Raw genomic sequence first — 23,670 nt, forward strand, 5'->3', positions numbered from 1 at the left:
CTATAGAAATATCGCGACTGTATTGCTTAGCCGCTTAGGCAAACATCAGATGAGTAGTGGTCACAACCATAAGCACCACCTCTATAGCCATATTTACGGAGACACTTCAAGTTCATAACCTCTTTGCACGTCTCCTCCTCGTCCTTGTTACCATTCTCTTCTTCAAGCAACTACCGCTTGCACCGTTCAAGAGACACGCCAGCTCACCCACCTTTCTTCAGAAATGTTGAATTTTGTTTGAATTCAAATTGAATTAAAAGAAGAATATCACATAAAATGATAAAAATACATATAAATGGAGCATTATAAAGGAAATCATTTTTTCATCATATAAATGGAAAATTACAAAAAAATAATTTTAGAAATTAGTCCATGACATAATAAGAATATTAGTGATTTTTTCCAAATTTTTGGGAATTTATTTGAGGCACTAACAATTATTAGAAGTTATAAAAGTAGCCTTTTTCGATGAATTTTAGTTTAAAATATACAAAGTATTTTTGGGTGAATCTAATTAAAATGGGTTGCACATGGATTGTGGAATACAAACAAAAACTTTTAAAAAAAATTGAGTAACAGAAGACCACCGTTTTGAAGGAGATTGGAAACGAAATTTAATCAACGCGAGTACTGTTCATGGCATCGGGAGTTGATGGAGGGCTGGTCGTATTCAGTACCTCAGGTGCTGAATATGGTACAGTTCACCATATTCGGCACCTCAAGGTGCCGAATATGAACTACAAAGATTCTAATACTTTACGACTCTTCAACATTCATCGTCGACGTAGAAATATCATAAAACGATCCACCTTCAGCGTATTCTATCTTCTCTAACTAAGTGTTTAGTGATAACAAGAGGAGCACTTGTCGTACTCAGTAAATTGTAAAAGAAATAGTATGTATATGAAGGCTTTAACAATAATATAGCTAAATGGCTCCTTTGCGTAAATTATCATTTAAGTAAAAATATTTGAAAAACAATGATAATTAAGTAAATAATAAATCACCTTAAGATTCTATCTATCTTGACTTAACTAACCAACCAACACCTCAACCAAAATTCCATCCACTAAGATTGAACCCTTAATCATAGTTCCCACCATTATGATCGACAATCATCAACTATAATTCTCACCATCAAAGTTGACCCGATTAACCAAAACATCCAGATATAATCATGATAGGTTTTTAGTGCTGCTCATGATCATGAGCATGGCTGATATTCAATTTTAACTCTGCAGATATTGTACTTTATCCACGAGACATTTTATCTCGTTTTACCGAGTATCCGTTGATTGACAGAGAACTCTTACACACTACCAAGATGTGCACTATGAATCCACTACAAAGCTTTTACAATGAACCCTCTAAGCACATGTCTATCCGCTAAGATTTCACTGCCGCATGATTCCACATCAATAACGGACGCCCCCTGTTGCACCTTTCGGATCCCATAACATCGTCCATTCATCGCTCTTCTGTCTGGTCTACACTGTGCTGAGAGTAAGCAAATTACTTAGCTAGGCTCATTCCATACCAGGCTTGTGGTTGTACTGTAAAAATAGAAAGATCACCCCATAAACCGGTTTTTAGATTTGAGCAAGACTATCACTTTCCCAACCATACATCTCAACGTACCACCTACTCAAATCCATATATCATGTTACTACAAAAATTATTTCATCATATTTTATCATTATTGCATAGAACCATTATCAAGTTTGTGGAACAATTATCATGATTAACATATCAAAGTAAGGCTAAGCATCATCTACACATCCATAACCCAAAACGATAGTATAGCGATAAGGATGATAAGTGGAAAATTAAGGTAAAATCTAACTCTTGAGATTCCTAATAAATTATTAGTACGAATATTTATAAAACAAAATATTTTTAAAACTAGGATAAAAATGATCAATAGCACAACTTGCCTTCACTCAACTCAATTAGATCTTCAAAATACTGATACTACAGACCTTATATCTCCTCCTGAATGTTGGCGCCTACTTGCAACATACGTGAAAAAACAACAATATATAAACACCAAGATCCAAAAAGAACCAAACATCACACAACAAATATCATCATTCACAAGATTTTTATTTCGGATAATTCGACGAAAGAACGGTCCAGAACGAAGCTACAATTAACAAGTTATAATTCTAAAGATTAAAACATGAATAAAAAGATTATCTATAGATGAAATTATGTTGCTACAAATTTTCTAGAATTTTTTCAAAGCCACCTATAATTTTTTGGGATTTTTAAGAATTTTCTAGCATTTATTTGAATTATAAAACTACATAAAACTATTAAAGAGAATAAGATAAAACTATATAACATTATTAAATATTATCAAAAATAATTATCCTTATTATTATTATTTTCTAGAATTACTTTTATACTAACAATCTATTTATTGCGCAGTGTTTAACCATGATGACATCAGCACACAATTAAAACAATTAAAAGAAGAAAAACAAAAGGTGATTGGGCAGCTAACGTGGCTCGCTGACACGGTAAAAGCTGCTGGCTAGGTTTATGGATGCCACATGTCATGCTCAGATTGGTTCACAAAGGGATATAAGGGTCTTCAAATCTGGGTTGTTGTCTTCGGATCGGACGGCTCTCAAGCAATGACTCTTATCTCTGGTTGAACAAAGGCGGCGACGGCAGCGGCTTCTGCGGTGGCGCTCAGCCGGATCCTTGCTGGAACGACGCTTCGGTGACCCAAACTCGATGGCGAGCAGTGGAAAATGATCAGGGAAGCGCGGGGATCTTACCTAGGGCACGTGTTGACGTCGGCGTTGCTCCAACAAGGCTAGCGACATCGAGAGGCGACTCAAAGCTTTGGAGCTTGTTGGAACTCGGCTCTCGGTGACGTTTGGCGATCGATATTGCCTCGGGAAGCTCCTTCGCTCTCCTGCGATGCTTGAGAACTCCTTAGCGGCGGCTTTTGGGCGTCGGCGGTTGAGATCGACGGCGGCAACTCTCTTCACCGGTGCGGCAAATGAGCTGCTCTCGACGACTCGTGGCTCTAGATCGAGGGATTGCTTTGGGATGTTCTAGGGGAGGGTCTAGGGAGCTATTTATACCGAGAGGAGATTGAGTTCGCAGGTGACTTAGCTTCGATTTGAACGGTAGTGGCATCAGCTCGGACTCCGATTTGAACTCCAATCCGCATAGAGATAAGACGTCCTTGGCCGGGATTCTTGCTTATCCGCAGCTTGGCGAGCTTCTAGATGACTTCCTCCACCATAAGCACGTCGGACTTGCTCCTCGGCCCGTGGCAGGCTCGGGTTTCCTCAACGACATAGCTCAGCGGCGTGAGAGCGAAGGAGAGAGGGAGAAAGGCTGGAGGTAGGGGTGATCGGGTGGGCCGAACAAAGGAGATGAGCTGGACTGAGTCGGATCAGAACAGAGAAAAGGAGAGAAAAGAGAAGTGGGCTTCAATTTTATATTTTATCTTTTATATTCTCTCTCTCACACACACACATGTATATTTATAAATACAACGTATATACCACCTATATACTATATTGGCTCACATAGATAAGCAATCAAACAAGCAATATATATATAAAGCACACATACACACATAGGGATTTATTTAATTTTGCAAAAAATTAATTTATGTTGAAAAAGTTTTTATCTTCTTGATTTTAGGAATTTGGGTTGTTACAATATTTTTTGTTGTTTATTTTTTGCAAGGAAAAATAGTGTGAATTCATTGTTTTTGGTTGCGTTGTCATCGCTTTCATCACAGCTGCCGATAACAACGACTGTAGCTAGGCCGCTCAGTGCGTGGGCGCCACAAATAATGTTGAAAATGGCTGCCCGGATGCTCCAAATCGAGAATAAGTGGGCGGCCCCTGTCCCTGTCCGCCATGGGTGCCCAATTGGAAAGCTCTCAAGACAGGAACCCCGGTGGGATCCGCAGGACGATGTGGAGGACGATCCAAATGTTTTTCTTCTCTCACACGAGGTTGCTTCTTGGCGTAAGTCAATGCGTGTGCTGTTATTTTCATGCACATTAATTCATCAGCGAAGTGCGATTGCAGTACGTGGGTGGAAGATGTGGTTGTGGTGGTGGAAAAATACGTGTGAGCATTTTTTATCGGAAAATAAAATTTATCGAATGTCACCGGTGAATATAATTTATCAGATATTTTAAATATATTAGATAAAATTTAAATAAAATTCAAATACAATACTAGTAATATGATAAATTTTGTTTAACGGGATTCACCGATAGACCAGTAAACCAGATTCAACATTGTTTTTTGGTGGGGGGTGCTGCTTGTTACTGGATTGGCTGTTATTTCGTTTGGTTACGGTGATTGTACCTTTGATTTGAGATGAGGATTTGGATTGAGACTATCTAGTGTACTTGTTAGTCGGCGAAATGCGATTGCAGGTGATTGTACCTTCATTTGAAATGAGGATATGGATTGAGATTAGGGCTGCAAGGGATCAGGGGCGACCCTGAACGTGACCCCATGCCCCTTCGCTTTCCCCGTGACCCGCGTGGCGAGGGGTGCAGGAGGCAAGATCCGCGGCGTGGGGGCGGCGAGCTTGATCGATCTGGCGGCCGGCGACGAGCATGAATCGTGAGGCAGGATCGCAGGAGGAATACGAGGAAGGATCGGGAGCGGCGAGATGGGGTCCAGTTGACTGTAGGGTGCATGGAATCTCGCCCCGATTTGATGCCCCCCTCCCCCTGCAGCCCTAATTGAGATTATCCTGTGCGCTTGTTAGCTTCAACTTAAGTCGCTTTATGGTGATTTCTGACTGTCTTTAGGAAAATCTGCACTGACAGATTTGGTTTACCAGCACAGAAAAGTAAGCTATACTATGAGGATTATATAGCACGTCAAGAAAAAGAAATCAGTACTTGCAGGGCCATGTAGCTTCAGTAGTGCACTGCCATAAGTTGAAGAATTTTTTTACTAGCAATATGTTCATATAGATCATATAGATTTATATATATTATTAGATGTTTAGTGAAGTGACATCAGAATCACTTCGGCTCAAATTTCGTCTCAGAATACTCGTCAGCCTCACAATAGCAGAAGCGTGACATAACAATCCGCTTATCAAGTACAATATCGACAATGTCTAGGTTGGCTCATCGCGAAAAGAAAAGTTAGCTAAATTTGCACGGGAATATTCTATTAATTTGTCACATTTACCTCAGGCAAAGTGTGGCAGCCAACCAAATAATAAATCTCTCCTGTGGATACATACGGCAGCCGATAAAATTGTTGTGTTAAGCGTGCAAATAGATTTTGCTAGAAATTCTTGTCAGCCGCGACCACACCACAGGGATGGCAATATCGCATAAATACAACCCCGTCCGTCGTCCCTACTCTTTTGTAGTGGTAGTTGGGCGATTGACATTTGGCATGGCATTAGCATGACCTCTCTTCCTCTCTATAGATACAAAGCTGCTGCTCCCATCCAAACGAGATGAGAGTGATGATTGGTAGGAGATGGATGGGTTCATCCTCCTCCTCCTCCTCCTCTTCCTGCTCCAGATGGAAGGTTTCCACGTACACCAATCACTGGTAGCGGTAGCGCCTTCTTCTGAATCCTGTACTGCAGTGTCAAGCAGCGCGTGCAACTCTCAACGCAGGCTAGGTGGTAGATAAGCTGCTAGGCAGGCTGCAGGTGGTGCGTTGTTGTCGTCTCTGCTGTCACGTACAATCGTGTAGAGGGCGGATGGTCATCATAGCCGGGATGCTCCCCGGCGTGGAGTGCGCGCGGCGGCGGCGCCTGCGGCAGGGCGGGTCGTCCGGCGCGGCAGAGGCGCCGTGCGGGACTCGGCGGCCGTCCTTCTGCCTGTACGCCGGCGGGCATGACCATGCCCACCTTGGCTCGTCAGGTCCCAAGGTACGTACGTACTTGGAGGCTACTAGCTCATTTGGTTCAGATATCGATCTCGCGTCCATGCTGATCAATGTTAATGCTGTTCATGTGCGGCGTCCTGATTAGTTTGCCGTGAGTTGATTTGAAGGAGAGGAGCAAGGAGATGGCGCGCGCGTGGACGCTGGACAGCAACGCCCGGGAGGCGAAGGAGAGGCTGGATCAGAAGCTGAGGAGCCAGAGAGGCTCTGTAGTCAAGAGGTGGGTTACGTTCTTGTGCTTGCCGGTCTGTACGGTTGGTTCTTCATCACTTCCAATTCTAGAAAGCTTCAGAATTCAGAGGCCACTGTTTGGTTTAACATGTGTTTGACTAGTAATGATGGTTTCATAGTCTTTTAGATAATGTCCAATCTACGAAATAAGATCGATTGATAAATTCCAATCATGAGTAGTTCCTTTTTGCAGTAAACTGCCAAGATACTTATGTACATGAATCTAGTGTCATGTCTGGTCATGACTCGTGTACTGTGATATGCACAGTTTCCATTTTATGTTTTCAGAGCAGGGATTTCAGTACTCTGATCCATCATCTACATGTGCGGGAACAAGTCTGCCATAAGCTCGATCCAAATCAGTGTCATAATCGTTCGATTTTCCTTCTCTTTTTCTTTTCCGCTCACGAAATCTGCGAGATGCTCAATTATTAAAAAGTCACAGTAGCTGCATCGATTCGTTCCTGCTAAATAAAATCCAGCTCGATTATTAAAAGTCACAGTAACGGTGATAGCTGCAACTTGCTGTGCTGCAGGCATCAGAGCATGGGCACCGTGCGGCCCCCGACGACGAAACCACACGCCACGAGCAGCGGCACCGACGGCGACAGCAACAACTCGGCTACTGCCACGACGATCTTGTGCGCGCTGCAGCGGGAGGTGTTCTCGAAGAACGGAGGTGGCGCGGCGCGGCGTCGGTTCAGCTGGAGCTGGCTGGGGCGGAGGGCGGCGCCCGCGGAGGCAGAGGGGTGCGCGGTGTGCCTGGAGGAGCTCCGCGCGGGGGACGTGCTGGTGCACCTGCCCTGCGCGCACCGCTTCCACTGGTCCTGCGCCGTGCCCTGGGTCCAGGCCACCTCGCGCTGCCCCGTCTGCCGCGCCCAAGTCCACCTGGCCTCCGCCAACTAGCGCTCGCCCCGGAGCTGCCTCGCTGGGGCAGCTACCCGCCGATACGTTCCATCGCTGGTCTGCTCCGCGCGGCGGGAGGGCCATGTAGGAGGCGAGGCGAGGCTGCACACGGTGCACGCGCCGCGTCCGCGTGCATGGAACAACCATACCAGGGACGCGCGCGCGCATGGGACGGCAGGAGCCGGAGTGGATGCCTTGTGTCCATGACGGTTTGGACGTGTGGAGAGATCCTCTGAGACGTCGCTGCTGCTGATACACAGAGCCCATTCTCGAGGTTTATTAAGAGTTGGCTCACGTATCAGCAGCAACGCCAAGGTCACGCGTGCAGTTGGACGCATGGGTTGTGCTGTGCCACTGCCCACTAGGGCGTGTCTGTTCGGTGGTTGGTTGCCGTTCCGTTGCGTCCGATGTACAGATCGATCGTGCGGTGGTGGGGTAGGCTGTGGACGCCGAGATGCATGCACGAATCCTGACCTCGTAGCGTTCAATAGCAGGAGCTCATACGGCATGAAGCATCTCAATTTCAGTGCCGTAAGAATCCACTGCTACCGCTGCATTTCTTTCCTCGCCATTATGTCCTCTTCACGTCTCATAGTATAACCTTTTATATCTCGCCTATTCTGATGATATTTACTGCCACGTAAGGGTACAAATAATGCTACAGGTTTATGACTAGATATTAAAGAAATGACTGCTAAGCATTAAAAAATTGTAATTTTTAATGCAAAAAATTGTAATTTTTAATTTAAAGAAAAAGACCTAACCCGGAGAGGCACGGACGCCCAACACGACACGGCCCGGGCACGCGAAGGCTCAAGAGGCACGACTGATCTAGCCCGGCACACCCCCTTGGCATGCGGCTACCAGGAGGCACAGCCAACCCGGCACGCTCGGGCGAGTGGAGCATGGCCTAGCGGGTGCATGGTAGTACGGCCGGCTTGGCACGGCATAGCCCAACAAGCGTGCTTGGGCCGGTTGTAGCCATTGCACGTGGGCCTGGCACACGCGGGGGCACACATGTTTAAGGGGTTAAACAGGTCGGGAACGGTCCGTGTTGTTTTGTGACCGTTTGAGTTTTGAAAAATTCAAAAAAATTTACAAAAATCATTATTTTTCACATATAAATAGAGGATCACCCAGTCCTTCCATTCTACACCAGCAACACCATTTGCTCTCTTGACTCTTGTTTTCTTCAAGAACTCACAGGGGATTGTGGCCACTTTGATACCAGTGATGCAGGTGATGATGAACCCAACGGTGAATCTCCGGTTGGTTCACATGCAGGTGATGCAGCAACACCTCTATCATCAGGCTCTACAAGTACACACATATCAGCAAACTCCGGCTCTAAAAGATCAAGAGATAGTACTTTCGAAGTTTGGCAAGACTTTGAAAAGTTCTACAAAGAGGAAGATGGGGTAAGTGTCAGGTATGCTAGGTGTTATATTTGCAAATATGAATTGTCTGCAAAGCCCTTAGGTGGAATGAGACATTTGAAGAGGCATGCCACAACTTGCAAACGAAAGAGTGGAGCAGCCATGAAGCAGACGGTGCTGCAGTACAACCTCGATGGCTCTATTCGTCATTGGGAGTATGACTCTGACAATGCTAGAAAAGAGTTATGTCGCTTTATTGCAAGAGTGGATTTACCACTCAATATCGATGAGTCTCCTGCATTTGAAAATTATATTAAGCAAGCTCATAATCTTAGGGTCATGCATGTTTCTAGACAGATAACTAGTAGAGATATGGTAAAAATACTACAATACGTGTCTTAGAAAGCTTAAAGAAATATCGCAAACATGTATATTTTCAGTTGCTTTGACCTTAAACATATGGGCAGGTAGAGCTAGAGAGGTTTCAGGTTGATTAATAACACGCATACCGGTGAAAATATAACTGAAAAAATATCTCAAGTAGTTAAAGACTTTGATTTCATAAATAAAATATTTTCTATTACTTTAGATAATGCTGATGCAAACTCTAGAGTCATGTATATTCTTACTCCATTGTTTAATATATATGTTGAATCTTTCTTGTTACATCAACAATGTGCTTGTCATATTATCAATCTTATAGTAAAATCTAGTATAAACAAGTTGTCGTAAAACCTAGATGATTTTCGATTGCAATATCCTTTGTAAACTCCCCTAACCAGCGAATTGCAGCACATAGGTAATACTGTGTTGCAATTGGTGTGCGTCCACGTAAGTTTATTTTGGGCATGCTAGTAAGATGGAACTTTGCTTTTCTTGATGCTCAAAAATATTATACCATATAAAAACACATTAGGTGTATTTATTCATTAATACTATCATCAGCATTGGGTTAAACTTTACTCACGGAAGTGCATTGGTATGTTGCCGAAAGAATATTAGAGTTTCTTGATTTTTTTTATGATTCAACAGTGAGTTTATCAGGAGTTTATTATCCAACATCTTGTTTAGTAGTTTATAATATTGTTGAAATTGCTACTCATTTAAATATATATGAAAATAGCAACCTTCTAAGAGATTGTGTAGTTCTTATGAAATCTAAATTTTTAGAATATTGGAAAGAAATTCCTTTGTTATGTGTATTTACCTTTATTTTAGATCATATAGCTAAATCGTAGGTTTTTTGGAGTTCTCACAATTCTATATGATACTCTTAGTTATGATTATTCTACTTATTATATTAATATTCGTTCTAAGTTATTAGATTTTTATAGTAAATATGAAATAAAGTATGTCGAAGTTTGCCTGCAACGACCTCCGCTAGCATCCACAACAAGTAATAAGACGATAACATGGAGAAAAATATTTGGTGGAGATTATTCATCACGATCGTCTACGACTACAAGCGTTGGAATTCTAACATCTGGATGGGAGCTAACTACCTTTTATCAACAGTTACGTTATCATCCATGAATAAAAAAAATTAACATACTGCAATGGTGATATGAGTATAAGACGAATTATCCAGTGCTTTTATTGTTAGCACGAGATTTGTTAATAGTTCTCGTATATACAGTTTCTTCTGATGCTGTCTTCAATCTCACTAGAAGGATAATCGAAGAGAGAAGAACAAATCTCACAAGTGAGATGATGAAAATACTCACTATAGTAAAAGACTGGGAACAAGCTGAAGCGTGAATGCAACACACTTGAAAGAACACTGAGCTTCAAGCTTTATTCAAAATTTTGTACCGACATGTTGAAGAGAACATGTAATTTTCAATTTTCTGAGCTAGATTGCACTCCTTTTTATTTACTAGAAAGATTTTTAATGAAACAACCTATCAATAAAGCTCATTTTATTATGTCTCCCTATTAGTTCTGATTTTTTTTATAATTTTTCTTTATGTTTTTAAAAAAAGTGACCCGAGACCCGCCACCCACTCTCATCTTAGCCTATAAACAACCAATATCCGTCCATACCAAACTCCCACTGATCAAAACTCCAAAGTCACTTGCCCACTTCAACAAATCAATTCTATATTTCTAATTTTCCATTCATGTAACAAGACACCAAAAACTTACGTGCATGGTCATGGGTATGGCAACATTTTGAGAAGGTATTTAGATAAATTAACAGGGAACATGTAAGATTTGTTAAGTGTAATATATGCAACAATGAATTAGGTGCCAGGTCTACAATTGGAATGGGACACTTGAGGAAGCATGCTAAATATTACAAGCAATATTCTAGAGTTTCTAATTAAACCATATAATTTTTGAATAATATTCATATGTTGTACTCTTTTTACTTATAGTAGAGAAGTTTTTAACGAGGCAACCGATCAATAAAGCTTATTTTATTTATTTTCTTTTTTCTTTTTTAGAATTTTGTAACTATTATTTTTTTTCTCTATTTTTGAAGTGTTGCCATGCTGGCGTGCCCAACCGTACCGATGGGTCAGTCGTGCCTCCACCATGCTCACCGGCCCACCGATGTGTAGCCGTGCCGCCGGGCCACCCTTGCACCATGCCTTCGTTGGGCTGCCTATGCCTCCGGGTCGGCCGAGCCAACCGTGCCACCAGGTCACAATCGTGCCTAGCCCGGCACGGCACAACACGGGTCGTAACAGTACTGGGCTGATTGGGGCATGCCTAGATGGGTCCATATCGGGCTGGCCCAAAAGACCCATTTAGCCATCTTTGGGAAGATGTGCTGGCACGTCATTGGTGGTTGCAGAGTTCTCCACGGTAGGAAGAGTTACAGCTGTGAAAATACTTTTGCATGAAGGATGAGAGCAGAATTTGATTTATTATCAACTGGTTTAGTTGATAACCATAATGAGATCATGGCTATGTGATAAGAGATAGTGCAATCCACCTCTGCAAACAGCTGATTAAGCCAGCGCCACAATACCCGATCAAAATGGAAATGGACGTACCTTTCGTGCCACCTACTCTCTGAATTAAGCATGAATCCGACGGGACGCATCATGGAAGGTGAAGGAAAAAAGACAAAAATATTAAAACAAAAATATGATTTGTATACTAAGAAAAAAAGACAAATTTGTGATCCACATTGTACTAGGTGGGTGTGTATGTCTCATTGTAATGTTACTGATTTTATATATATTATCATTATAACATTATTATATTATTATTATAGCATTATTAATTACACGTGTGTTATATACGTACATTTACTGGTCTCGCTAAGTGGGAGGGTGCGTGTCATAATTTGCGTAGAGGGGTAAGCGTTCGCATGGTCTTACCAATTCTAAGAAATTAAACTTTGGTCCCTGACCCAAGGCCTGTTGGACTGTCATCAAATATCATTTCATTTGTTGGGCAGCGTTTCACAAATACCTACTTGCAAGGAGATCAATTGCTGGAAGTATCATGGGCTGGCAGAAAAGGTTTGTAATCATTCCACTAGCCTCGACCACGTTTATGCATACACGGAGATAAATGCATGATTTTAGTTTGGCTTCCAGTCACTTTCAAAGCTAAGTGTACACGGTGACGAATGCTGGAAGGTTCTTTGACAAAAGTGAACACCTACACCTAATGGCGAAGCTCCAGCATCGAGTAGAATAAAATTGGATCTAGAATTTACGCATATGTACAGGTCGCCATACAGGGGGAGGCTACAAAAGCTATATACAAGTCTTTGTATCTTGTATGTTGACAGGAAAGGACGCAGTGGTCGCAAATTTGGTTATTCTCTTCGGCAGAGAGACCCGGCGGTGTCACAGATGATAGGATCACCGATGCGGCGATGCCCGACTGAACCAGCTTCCACCGTGAAGCAGCGCCGGATGCCGATGTTTTTCGGCAGGAGGCATGGCAGCGTCAAGGTCTTCAAGTGGCAACTTCGCAGACATCCCCGCGGCACAACGGGCACACCCTGCAGCGTTGTAACGACAGAATGTTGTGAGGACACGGTACGAGATACCTCAATGCATCAGCCAGTGTTGATATGCATCACAGAGAAGGATACCTGTGTATTTCTTTAAGCCACTTGTCAACACACTGCAAGTGAAACTCGTGTTTGCACGGAAGAGTTCTTATCTGTTCTCCGTCCTCGTATTCAGTTAAGCAGATATGGCACCTGATGAGAGAAGCACACTGATACGTTAGAGATTTCAGTAGCATCAGAACCTCCAAAAAGAGTGAGGAGGTAAAGGAGAAAAAGAAAGCGTTAGCCAGCAGGCATCTCTTTCCAGGCAAGGTGATCACAACTGTTGCCATAACAAACTACAGTAAAATAGCATAACTTTGCAAGGCATGTCTGATGTTGTAGCTCAAAGGTTCTAGGGTATACAAATGAGCTTGACAGTAAAAATCAACATTAGATGTCGAACACAATTCAGAGTGTCCAAACTACAGAAAGAATCTAAACTTTCAAATACCACAATAATGTTTATCCCCATTTATCCAGGCATGAACAACAGAATATGCAAGTACAAAACTGTCTAGTGATAGTAATAAGAATCACTGAATAATACAACTTCAGAAAATAAATTACTTCTAGCTGCTATTATGTATTGTGTGTTGAAGATCAACTATATTATCCAGCAAATGCTACTTCATGAGATACTCTAAGGTGCCAACAACGCCATACTTCCATGCATGAAATTATATGGATTCTCGATTCCTCATTGTTTGTTTTCTGAATGAATTATTGGTATGACCAGCTAATTTATCTCAAAAGTGTGAGATAAAGCTGATTTCTGTTAAGAGGACATGGACATTTTTTTTTCCTTTTCAAGCAACTCTCATAATTATACCAAGAACACATTATGCAAGACATTTGCCTTAGGAAATTTGGAGGGCGATTAGAATGATGAGAAGCTCACTGTTCCATATCATCACTGCATTGGGGTGTCTCAAGCTTTTTGTAGTTCTTAGATGGCAATGAATTAACTACAGCTTCAGGAGCCTGAACAGAGACCATGGAAAGTGAAAGTGATGCAGGTTGATGGTGAATTTCATCCAACACCTGAAAAGAATTGCGCAAGCCATTATTACATAACTAGAGTAGTAATGTATCACAAATGTAACAAACAACAATGGAGTTCACAGTTCACACATTGCCAACAATCTGCTCCCAATTTAATTAACTCCTGTACAAATTTACTTTTAAGAACATCCTATATTTGTGTTACAGCTTCAAACATGCCTGAACCACCCAACAATTGTTTTCAAACTTTTGTGATGTGCCTTGGCCTCACAAAATTGTCAATTATCATACAGACATATAACTTTTGGAGGTAACTACTACTTGATCAACACTGTTTTATTCTTCTGAAGTGGTATACTCATTTGAAAAAAAAGATAAGATGGAATTTGTGCAATTTCAAAACTACAGCAGAAAATGCTCGACGCTATATCAAGCGGAGTGCTTTTAATACAAAGGCCAGAGTAGATTAAAGTCTGGAACTCTAGTTGAATCCTAAAAGCCATTATGTTAGTTAGAATACAGATGTAAATGACATATCACTGCCAAAAACACAGCAACAGCAACTTTGGCCCTAACATTTCCAATGTGTCACCTATTATGTCATCAACATAAACAACTAGAATGCCGATGACAATCAAATGAGTACGAAGGAAAGGACAGACCTCAAATAATGCCTCAGTTAACATGACAATTCTTGATATACTTGCTCGTGCACTAGATTCTTCAGCAATCAAGAAAGAATCACAAGTACATCGGCCAATTTGGTGAATCCCCAAAGGACAAGCAGCAGTACTTAGCTCATTGCTACTATCGAAAACAGCACGACGATGCTCCCTAATCTGTAACAAATAACAATACCAAGTTAAGAACATGTGATCGTGACATGAATCAGCGAAAAGCGTACCAGCAAAAACATATGACGAAGTAGGCATAACAATTACCCGGGATCTTGAATACTGGCTTACTCTGATTGAACCATGGCGTCTGCGATGAAAATATCTTGACCCCTCCAACTCTCCAAAAAGGTCATCACCAAGGTCTAGCCATGTGCTGTAAAATCCCAGGTCATCAGAATCAGATTCTGGATAACCTCTAGAGCCACGTCTGGAAAACGCATCCCATAGAACCCTTCTATGACTTCTTGTTTCGCTGCTGCTTGAATCTCTAGAGCGACCTAGACCATCATTTGAGAAAATACTCACCATGTCATCATGTAATATACTCCCGCCACTCTGACCATGTGGCCCACTGAATATGGGAACATCTGCTCTGGTAGGGATTGAATCAGGTGTTGATTCTCCAATCACAGATGAAGTAGTTGAAGTGTTAGGCAACATAGATGTTAAGCTAGATTGAGATATATCTGATCCTTCACTTGGCATGACAGTTGTGGATGAAGTCCCTTGGGGAGTTATCTCTGCTTCTTCTAAGTCAGTCATGATCCTTTCAGATGTCATCAACGAGGGTTGGAAATCAGATTCAGAAATTGAACCACCTATTTCGTTAATGCAGACTGTGTTAGCAACATTTTCCAGCTCTGACCCTATAGAACTTATTCCCTCTCTAGATGTCCTGTCAACATTACCAGCTTCATTACTGTAATTTCCCCTAAGCATAACAGCTTTTCCTGATGAGCTTCCAAGGCCACTCGTTTGAGCGTTTTCAGTCCCCAGGCCATCTTCCTTGTTTTCATGACAGTTGATGTGATTAAATCGGAGATGATGGCTTATGGTGCTTGAAGACGAATGGATTCTTGGATCTATCGCACTGGAGATATGGAGATCCTTAGCGGCTACAGAAGCCCGAAAACCTGAAACATTGGCTGCTCGCTCTGCTTGCTGAGATTGTACCTGTAAACAATACCTTTCTGATATCAGATAACAACATAGAGAACAATATAGAGATGAAACGCAGACCCTCACTAACTGAAATTATAAAAATAACAGGCACTTAAACATTTTCCTCAAAAACAAGAACTTAAACAGACAATGTTCCAAATTTCCCAATTTTGCTTCAATTTGTCATTTCTAGACCCAGCATTTTTAATGTGATCTCCATTTATGCGCATTATGGAGGGATGCATGATAGGAAGTATTCATAAACAGTCTAGTGAGTTCAGATGCAATCATCCATGCTTGCATATCGCGGATATGGAAGGGAGGACCACATAATTTTTGTGAATAAGCCAGCTGCTCCATACTTATAATAATTGAGCAAGTAGTACTTCTTAACAGCTCTGGTTTCTGATTCGCACTCACACGTCAGTTCCCCTAGCCCAAAATTACGCCCCCCAATCACCAACCCCAGTCACAGATTCGCGGCGAATCCACCCCTTCGCGGAGCCTAATCCATGCCCGAGGCTAGGTGATTCGAGCGTCGAGACCCAACCGCGCTGTCCGGCATCTCGAGTCAGGCGCTGGAGCGACGCGGTACTGGAACTACCTCGTGAGCGCGCGAGGAGGAGGCGGCGGCCGCGGCGGGTCTCCCGTCGTCTCCGGCGGCGGCGGCGGCCTCTGCAGAGGATCCGGCGCCGAAGCACCCGGCGAGGGCGAGGCGCACCCGGCGGCGCGGCGGCGCGTCGGCGCGGCTGCTCCCGGCGCCCATCTCGCTCGCGCTTTAAGAATATAATATTTTTTCCGCTTCTGCGAGCGTGAGAGAGAGAGAGAGAGCAGAGTACCAGGTGGGATGAGAGAAATGACGAGGAAATCGCTCGGAAGTGCCGTGTGCGCGGGGTCCTGTCGCTTTATGGAGTATTTTGCTTCGTTTATAAATTACCTTTTTTTTCTAACTGCTACTTGGAGATTAATTGCCTTGTGGACAATAAGCTCTGATGGTTTATCACCTCAAGCCATTGACCTTCACATCTGGGTCAAGAAAATACCATTGAGAAGAATTCAATTTTTTTTTGAGAAAGAGAAGAATTCAATTTTTTTAGAAAGAGAATAATTCATTTTTTTGAGAAAGAGAGTAATTCATTTTTTAAAAAAGAGAGTAATTCAAATTTATTATCATACCTAGTGACAAGTGCCCAAGTCATACTGTTCTCTGTCTCGTTTCAATTTCACTTGAATTTAGCGTGATAATTCAAACACAGCCTAGGCCGCTTTAACTATCCCATCATGGTTAACCTTTCGAAGCATACAAACGATTAAACTTTTTCCATGCAATTGCATTGCTCGTTCCTTCTTCTGATTCAAGGCACCGAGCGTTTCAGTTAGGTTGCTACGGGCTTTTAATAAAGACTACCTATGGTGTGTTTGGATTGACACCTGCGCTCATCCTGCCAAAAAAAATGACGCTAATCTCGCTTGTTTACGTGTGTTTGGATGGACGTCAATAGCTGATGAGCCCAGCGTTCAGCGCTTAGTTTTTTCTTATCAAACTATGAACAAAACACTAGCTCCCGATTCCTGTACCAAACTTTTGAGAAGCCAACGAATCGATTCATGTGCCAAACTTTTGAGGAGCCAACGAATTGGCGGGTTAGCCGGGCTCAATCCAAAGCTCACATCACCAGACCTTAAAAACATGCTGAATATTGCTGATTGGCCGGTCATGTCGGCTATGTGTAGTCCTGTGTCAATGTCCAACAGCATCGTTGATTCATTCTGGTCACGGATATCAACGGTCCGGTAGTAGTATTCTTCTAAGTCCAACAGTGCCGAGCCTCTCATCATTTGGTGTACCAGCACCAGAAGACACCTCCTCGGCCTGGCTGCATTTCATGTCGTGCTATGATTTTCTTTTTGAAAGGCCTATGCTGTGTTATGATTTGGTTCCTTTGTTCAGGTAGGCTCTAGGAGTCAGAGAACACTGCAAAAAGAGTACCTCCGTGCAGACAGGCTGGGACTGCAAATTATAATGCAGCAGTTGGTCAGAATTATAGTTATCGTCAGTTAGGTAATTGAGGAGCAGCTGCTTGCACGACAACAGTGTTGTCGTGTTGGACTGCAGAATTCAGTGATGAACATATGGTCATGTCCTCCTGATAACCGAAAGCAATAGGCTGCTATAGATTTCATACTAGTACAATGCTACTTTGGTCCGTACAATCCAGAAACTGGTAAAACACAAGTTTTCGCAAATGGGCAGAAAAGGGACTGCATCTGGTTTTCAGAGATGAACAAGGAAATCGTCCAAGCACAGAAACAAGAAACGATCCCTAACAAGATAAGTACAGCACAACCAACTGAAGAATTCTGCACCTTTTTTCTCTCTCAAGTCTCTACCAACCACCAAATTAATCATACTCATGAAACACTGGCACTAATATCCAAACAGCCAGTTTGTCTGACGAGAGATTTCTTTAAAGGAAAGACAGTGACAACGCCATACACAGTGCAGCTGACAGCTAAAATGACCGGATAACCAACATTTTAATATCGTTGTTCAATACTGAAACTAATTGAAGGTTTACGGGGTAGGAGTACCTGACCAGAACAAATGGAAGCAAATGCAGGGATTATGGAATGGGTCGGTACGCTTTACCCGTCAAATATGCTGAGGCTGCTAGCTTCTTGTCGAATGTCTGGTAGTGGCCATCAATTTGTGCAGACACTGACCATTCCAGCTTCGAACAGTGCCCAATGTTTTATGGAGCCAAAAATTCAGCTCGGTGTTCAGTTGAAATAAGAATAAAGGACCGAAGCCAGCAAACACTTGTCAAATATACATGTATAAGGTAATACTTAGTGCAGTAAAATAATTTTTTTATTAGCATTTCAATTCCAATCCTACTAAACAAGATAGAAGATAGCTCGTAATGTCCATTTCGTTTCCAAGTAAGAAGCAAAAAAAGACTCATTCTGCTCCCAATTCATTTCTGAAAAATAACTTTTGCTCCCATTTTCTTATTCGTGAGTTTACTTAGCTCCTAATGAAGGGTAGGTACGTGGATATACATACATACACGACGATATTGGCTCCGTTTGACATAACTCTGGATACAAGATCTTTTGAAGCGGTTAAACAAGATAGCTCGTAATGTCCCATTTCGTTTCCAATTAAGAAAAAAAAGACTCATTCTGCTCCCAATTCGTTTCAGAAAAATAACTTTTGCTCCCATTTCTTATTCGTGAGTTTACTTAGCTCGTAATGAAGGGTAGGTACGTGGATATACATACATACATACACATCAATATTGTCTCAATTGGCACAGCTCTAAATTGAAGATTTTTTAAGTACAGCTCAACTTAAAAAATCTTGGATATAAAAGTATTAGGTCTCGTTTGGTAGAGCTCTATATAAAAAAATCAAAATTGATCATCATCAGCTTTAAGAAATCTAAGGGCTAGAGTTGTGGATAGATTAAAAGTATTTGGTTGAGTCATCTTATTTTTATTTGAACTAAAAATAAAGGTTTAGATCATTTTATTTTATCATATAAACTCTAAATCTAACATGTATCTCAAGTTAAAGCTGTGCTAAACAAAATCTTAATTAAGCTATTTGGTTTTTATTTCAAACTAAAAATAAAAATTTAAATTATTTTATTTTATTATATAAATTTTAAATCTAATATAGATGTTAGAGCTGAAGTTGTACCGAACATGCCCATTGTTCCCTTTTCTACTTTTTGCGATATTGCGTGTGGTAACTACGAATGAGCGGCCGCCTAATCTTGGCCTGGCTTACCGGTTCGGCAATCAGCATGTCATATGGCGCCGCTGGGATTTGACTTGTGCGGATTCCTTGCTGATGCTGATGATGGGTCACTAGGTACAAATTATAAAAAGTTAATTACTTGTAAAAATATACTGACAAATTGCATATATGCCGCCAGCTACCCGGTTTCTTCCATTTCCTGACACCTAAAATACTCCGGGCTACCATTTCATTTAGACAACGATGAGCAAACCAACAAATCACCACGTTCTAGTGCCATGTTAGTCAATGCAAATCAGCACTATCCTAAAAAAAGAGAGCAAATCAGCGTTATTTCGTAGTTAATATTTCTTTTTTTTTAGGGAACGTAGTTAATATATCTACGCCCATTTCCCCTCAACAAATATTTATACGCCCATTCTTGTGAACCAGCAGTATTATCACGTGGCGACGAGAATTCAGGTAGCCCATGTAGGTACTGGGCTCAAGCGGTCAATATGGATTTTTTTTTACATTTTATAACATAAATATTTTTAAAAAATATACCTAAATAGAAAGATTTATGAAAATAACTGTCTACCGTCTCTTAAAAAGACTGAGAGCAGTAAACATACTACGATGTTACATACAACCTTTACCACTCTCTTATGTTAGACCAGTTAAAGTAAATGCAGAAGCATCATTAGCCCTCATCTGAGCCATCCCATCATATCCTAACGGGTCACGCGAAAGTCCAACGAAGCATAGTGAGCACCATGAACCATACCCGTGCTCATTTACTTCTCTTCCCCTCCCTCTCTGTCCAAATAAAGATCTTCCTTTATATGGAAAAATCTATAATTTTTTGGGAGTTCTATAATTCATATACAACCTATTTTAACTGGTTTAGCCAAAAAAAACCTGAACCAACCTTCAATTAAAATGGTTCAAAGTTATAAATTTTTCTAGCATGCTTTAATTTTTAAGTCTTCAATTCAAAACCATAAAATCTAAAGAAATTCTTGAAAATTCTTCACATACCATGAAAAAATTTCTAGTGCCAGTTACATACATTAAGACTTTTAAGGCTAACTTCAATAGAGTCCATATCCAGTGCTACAACGCGGATACAAGCTCCAAACAGCCTGCAAACGCGCTCCAGCGAAGACGGTTTCAAGTGCTACATCATTGCTACAGTGTCACAAAATAGAGAAATACATATTCTAAATTTGCGGATTCTCTCTCTTATCTGCATCATTGTTTTATATAGGATAACTGTAGCCTCAAAAGAATAAGGAGAATAATAGAAGTTAGGAAATATAATAGCTGCTAGAGATAAAAAAAATTAAAAAAATACTATAACAATATTAGAATATACTTGTCGGAGGATGAACTCCTGTCGCAGGGATCCCGAGAGACCTCTTTTTAGAGATTCGGCCGGGGGGATGATCCTGAACGAGCTTGTCGGGAAAATAAATGGGAACGGAAATAAATACAGTGGTTGGTGGTGGGAGATGATCGACCTAGTGCAAGAAAGATGGGTGCACCGGGGTTTAGACAGGTTCGGGCCGCACGGAGGCGTAACACCCTACTCCTGTGTGAGTGCTATACCTTTCTTTGAAGGGAATTCTTCAAGGATGTATCTGTTTACAGGGGTGAGCTGCTTACAGAGAGTTTGAGGCTCTCTGTTCTAGCTTGGCTTTAGCTAGTTTGTGATGTTCTTCGCCTTTTGATCTGGGCTTCCTTGCCTTGTTCACCTTGTTTTCCCGTCTGTCTCCTCTGAGCTTCCTCTTTTTTTCTTGAGTTCTCCATCCTTTCCTTTTATAGGCGCGCCGACCTCGACTTATCCAGAATGGGAAAGAGGGGGCGCAAATACCAAGGCACCACGGAGAAAGACGTCATCATTCCGTCTTGGCAAAGTGACAGGGGCGGTGGAAAATTGCGGCGTGCATCCGACCACCCGCCACTGCGGAGGTCCTCCGGCGCCATTAAGAGGGCCCACCGGGCAGCCGCAGAGGTGCCCGGTGCGCCCACCCTGTCTTGCCCTTCTACCGGGGCAGGGTGGTAGGCGGAGTGCTTCGATTCTGGCAATGTTATCCCGAGGCACCTGGGTGAAACCGGACGGGACCCGTGCATTTAATGGACCCACGCCCCCCTGCCGGAGCATGACAGGGTCTGACACTAGGGCGTGGGCAGTTGAGATTGTCAGGATGTCGGGCCGCGCGTGCCTATTAAATGCAGCATTGGGCCTTTGACTGGTTGACACCCCGACGACGGGACCCTTCGAGTCGTCGGACGATCTTGAGCGAACCTTCGGGGAACCGAGTCCTCAGGGGCTGCCACGTGCAGCCCCGAGCACTCTCTCCCGAGCACTGGGGGAAACCTTCAGGGAACCGAGTCCTCGGGGGCTGCCACGTGCAGCCCCGAGCACTCTCTCCCGAGCACTGGGGGAAAACTTCGGGGAACCGAGTCCTCGGGGGCTGCCACGTGCAGCCCCGAGCACTCTCTCCCGAGCACTTCCTTCCCGGTACTTGGACTCCGCGGATCATCGGGGAACTGGGGTGCTCGGGAACCAGAGGCGGCGGCCCCGAGCACCTTCTCCCGGGACTTAGCTTTTCTTATCTCACGGGGCGGACCTCGCGGGATGGTGACGCGTGGCGGATGGCCGGCCCGGTCTCGGGACTCAGGGACCCCTGGTTCCTAATACACCGACAATACTATAGATAATAGATTTTTAAAGATATCCACTAGAGATAACACACACCATACAGTGACCAATTCATGTGCAGCTGCTTCAGCAATAGCACTCTTGTAGTCTCCAGCGCAGTCGATTCTTCCATCTCCTTCTCGATGCATCATCACAAGGCACCCACTCCGCTGTTGCTTGTCACCACCCTCCTCCTCTTTCTCCCGCCGCCGCCGCCACTGGCTTCTTGCATGCTCTCACCCTCGGTGTCCCGTTCGTCGCGTCGTCCTCGTCCAGGGCCAGGTATAATGTCTCCTCTCCTCTGGCGTGTTCCAATTGAGTCGACCGCGGCTTGGCTTTGGCAGCTGGTGGGTGTTTCTTGATCTTTCCGATGATCCTGGCTGTCTGTGTTACCATGCATCTTACAATTTGAGCTCGGCATGGTCAAGACGGGCCGCACATGCATAATGCAAGGGTCGTCGAGGCTACGGCAGCAAGGCGGCAGCGTTTGGGATAGAGAGGGCCGAGAAGGCAGCCCCATCGTCCAACCCAACGACATGACGACGATGGTGAAGCCCGTGCCACTGCCACCCATCCACTAATAGCTGCATAAAGCCCCCCAATACTGAAAATTTGAAGTGCAATCTGTCGGTGTATCAGGAACCGGGGGTCTCCGAATCCCGAGGTCAGGCCAGCCATCCGCCACATGGCGCCATCCCGCGGAGTCTCTCCCGCAAGGTGAGAAAAGGTCAAGTCCCGGGAGAGGACGCTCGGGGCCGCAGTTGGTGGCCCCCGAGTACCCCAGTTCCCCGATGATCCACGAAATCTAAGTACCGGGAAGAAAGTACTCGAGAAGGTGTACGGTGACCCCCGAGAACCCTAGTCCCCCGACGACCAGGAGAGCTAAGCACTGAAAGAAACATGCACAGGGCCACCGGTGGTGGCCCCTGGGCACCCAAGTATCCTGAGGACCTACCGAAGAAAGTTTCAGGAGAGAGTGCTCGGGGCTGCGTGCAGCAGCCCCCGAGCACTCGGATCCCCGAGGATCCGTACAAGTGTGCCCGGGAGAGAGTGCTCGGGGAGGTAAACAGTACCCCCAAGCACTCGGTTCCCCGAGGACAAGAAAGGGCATTCTCGGGAGAGAGTGCTCGGGGAGATGAATAGTACCCGAGCTCTCGGTACCCCGACGACCCAGAAAGCCCCCTGGCAGAGGCCCCCGAGGGGTCCACCGATGAGGTGTTAGCCAGTTAAAGGCTCGAGACCGCATTTAAAGAGCGTGCGTGGCCTGTCACCTCCAACTGCTCCCGTCGCGCTCAGCGTCAGTTCCTGTCACGTTCTGGCAGAGAGGCGTGGGGTTATTAATTGCACGAGTCCCGTCCCGTGCCATCCGGCCCGTCTCAGGATAACGTCGTGAGGGCCGAGGCGTTCCGTCTGCCGCGCTGCTGTGGCAGGAGAACAAGACAGAGCGGGCACGCTGGGCCGCTCTGCGGCTGCCCGGTGGGCCCTCTCCACGGCACCCGTTGCCAGGCCATTTATGGTGACAGATGACCGAGCGTGTGTCGCATTCTCCACCCCAGTCACTTCTCCCAGAGGAAATGATGACGCTATTTCCATTTATAGTGTCTCGGAACTCGTGCTCCCTCCCTCCGTTCGGAGCACGTTGCTGCCGGCGGGTATTTAAAGCAGCCGGCGACACAAGGAAACATTCGGAAAAGGTATGGAAAAAAAAGAGGACGCACAAGCATAGACAAGAACGCAGCACAAGAGAAACACAGCTGAGAAGTGAGCAGCACGAGACAGGCCGAAGAACAAAGACCACCAGGCTCTAGGATAGACTAACATTCTTGTAACCAGCAACATCTTTGAGGGATTTCCTCAGGGCATTTATAGTATTCATACAGGAGTAGGGTGTTACGCCCCCCGTGCAGTCCGAACCTGTCTAAATTCCGGTGCATT

At 43.8% G+C, this 23,670-nt stretch overlaps 2 protein-coding genes across 4 annotated transcripts; one reads left to right on the forward strand and one right to left on the reverse strand.

The window, feature by feature from the left end:
- The first annotated feature begins 5,368 nt into the window (after window positions 1-5,368).
- LOC133920007 (E3 ubiquitin-protein ligase EL5-like) lies at window positions 5,369-7,658 on the forward strand. The gene is made up of 3 exons (XM_062364620.1): window positions 5,369-5,895; window positions 6,020-6,129; window positions 6,677-7,658. The coding sequence occupies exons 1-3, from the start codon at window positions 5,725-5,727 to the stop codon at window positions 7,044-7,046; spliced, it is 651 nt and encodes a 216-aa protein (XP_062220604.1). The 5' UTR covers window positions 5,369-5,724; the 3' UTR covers window positions 7,047-7,658.
- Window positions 7,659-11,947: 4,289 nt separating this feature from the next.
- LOC133920006 (uncharacterized) lies at window positions 11,948-16,116 on the reverse strand. Of its 3 annotated transcripts, XM_062364619.1 has the most exons (7): window positions 15,888-16,116; window positions 15,031-15,295; window positions 14,387-14,940; window positions 14,108-14,284; window positions 13,342-13,484; window positions 12,483-12,593; window positions 11,948-12,389 (listed from the first exon to the last, which is right to left on the reverse strand). In XM_062364619.1, exons 1-7 carry the CDS (start codon window positions 16,047-16,049, stop codon window positions 12,344-12,346), a joined length of 1,458 nt encoding a protein of 485 aa, XP_062220603.1. In that variant the 5' UTR covers window positions 16,050-16,116; the 3' UTR covers window positions 11,948-12,343. The 3 variants fall into 3 exon arrangements, with proteins under 3 accessions (XP_062220603.1, XP_062220602.1, XP_062220601.1); XM_062364618.1 differs by having other exon boundaries at window positions 13,342-13,424; window positions 14,387-15,295; XM_062364617.1 differs by having other exon boundaries at window positions 14,387-15,295.
- Window positions 16,117-23,670: the final 7,554 nt, after the last annotated feature.

This window comes from Phragmites australis, chromosome 5 (assembly GCF_958298935.1).
Source record: "Phragmites australis chromosome 5, lpPhrAust1.1, whole genome shotgun sequence".
Classification (NCBI taxonomy): Eukaryota; Viridiplantae; Streptophyta; class Magnoliopsida; order Poales; family Poaceae; genus Phragmites; species Phragmites australis.

Bases quoted from the DNA above. Each gene is read 5' to 3' on its own strand.
- LOC133920006 (XM_062364617.1), bottom strand. From the start codon at position 16,049: ATGGGCGCCGGGAGCAGCCGCGCCGACGCGCCGCCGCGCCGCCGGGTG. The intron at 15,296-15,887 runs GTAGTTCCAGTA...TATTGTTTACAG, and splicing joins CCTCCTCGCGCGCTCACGAG to GTACAATCTCAGCAAGCAGA. The intron at 13,485-14,107 runs GTCTGTCCTTTC...AATTCTTTTCAG, and splicing joins TAACTGAGGCATTATTTGAG to GTGTTGGATGAAATTCACCA.
- LOC133920007 (XM_062364620.1), top strand. From the start codon at position 5,725: ATGGTCATCATAGCCGGGATGCTCCCCGGCGTGGAGTGCGCGCGGCGG. The intron at 5,896-6,019 runs GTACGTACGTAC...GTTGATTTGAAG, and splicing joins TTGGCTCGTCAGGTCCCAAG to GAGAGGAGCAAGGAGATGGC. The intron at 6,130-6,676 runs GTGGGTTACGTT...GCTGTGCTGCAG, and splicing joins AGAGGCTCTGTAGTCAAGAG to GCATCAGAGCATGGGCACCG.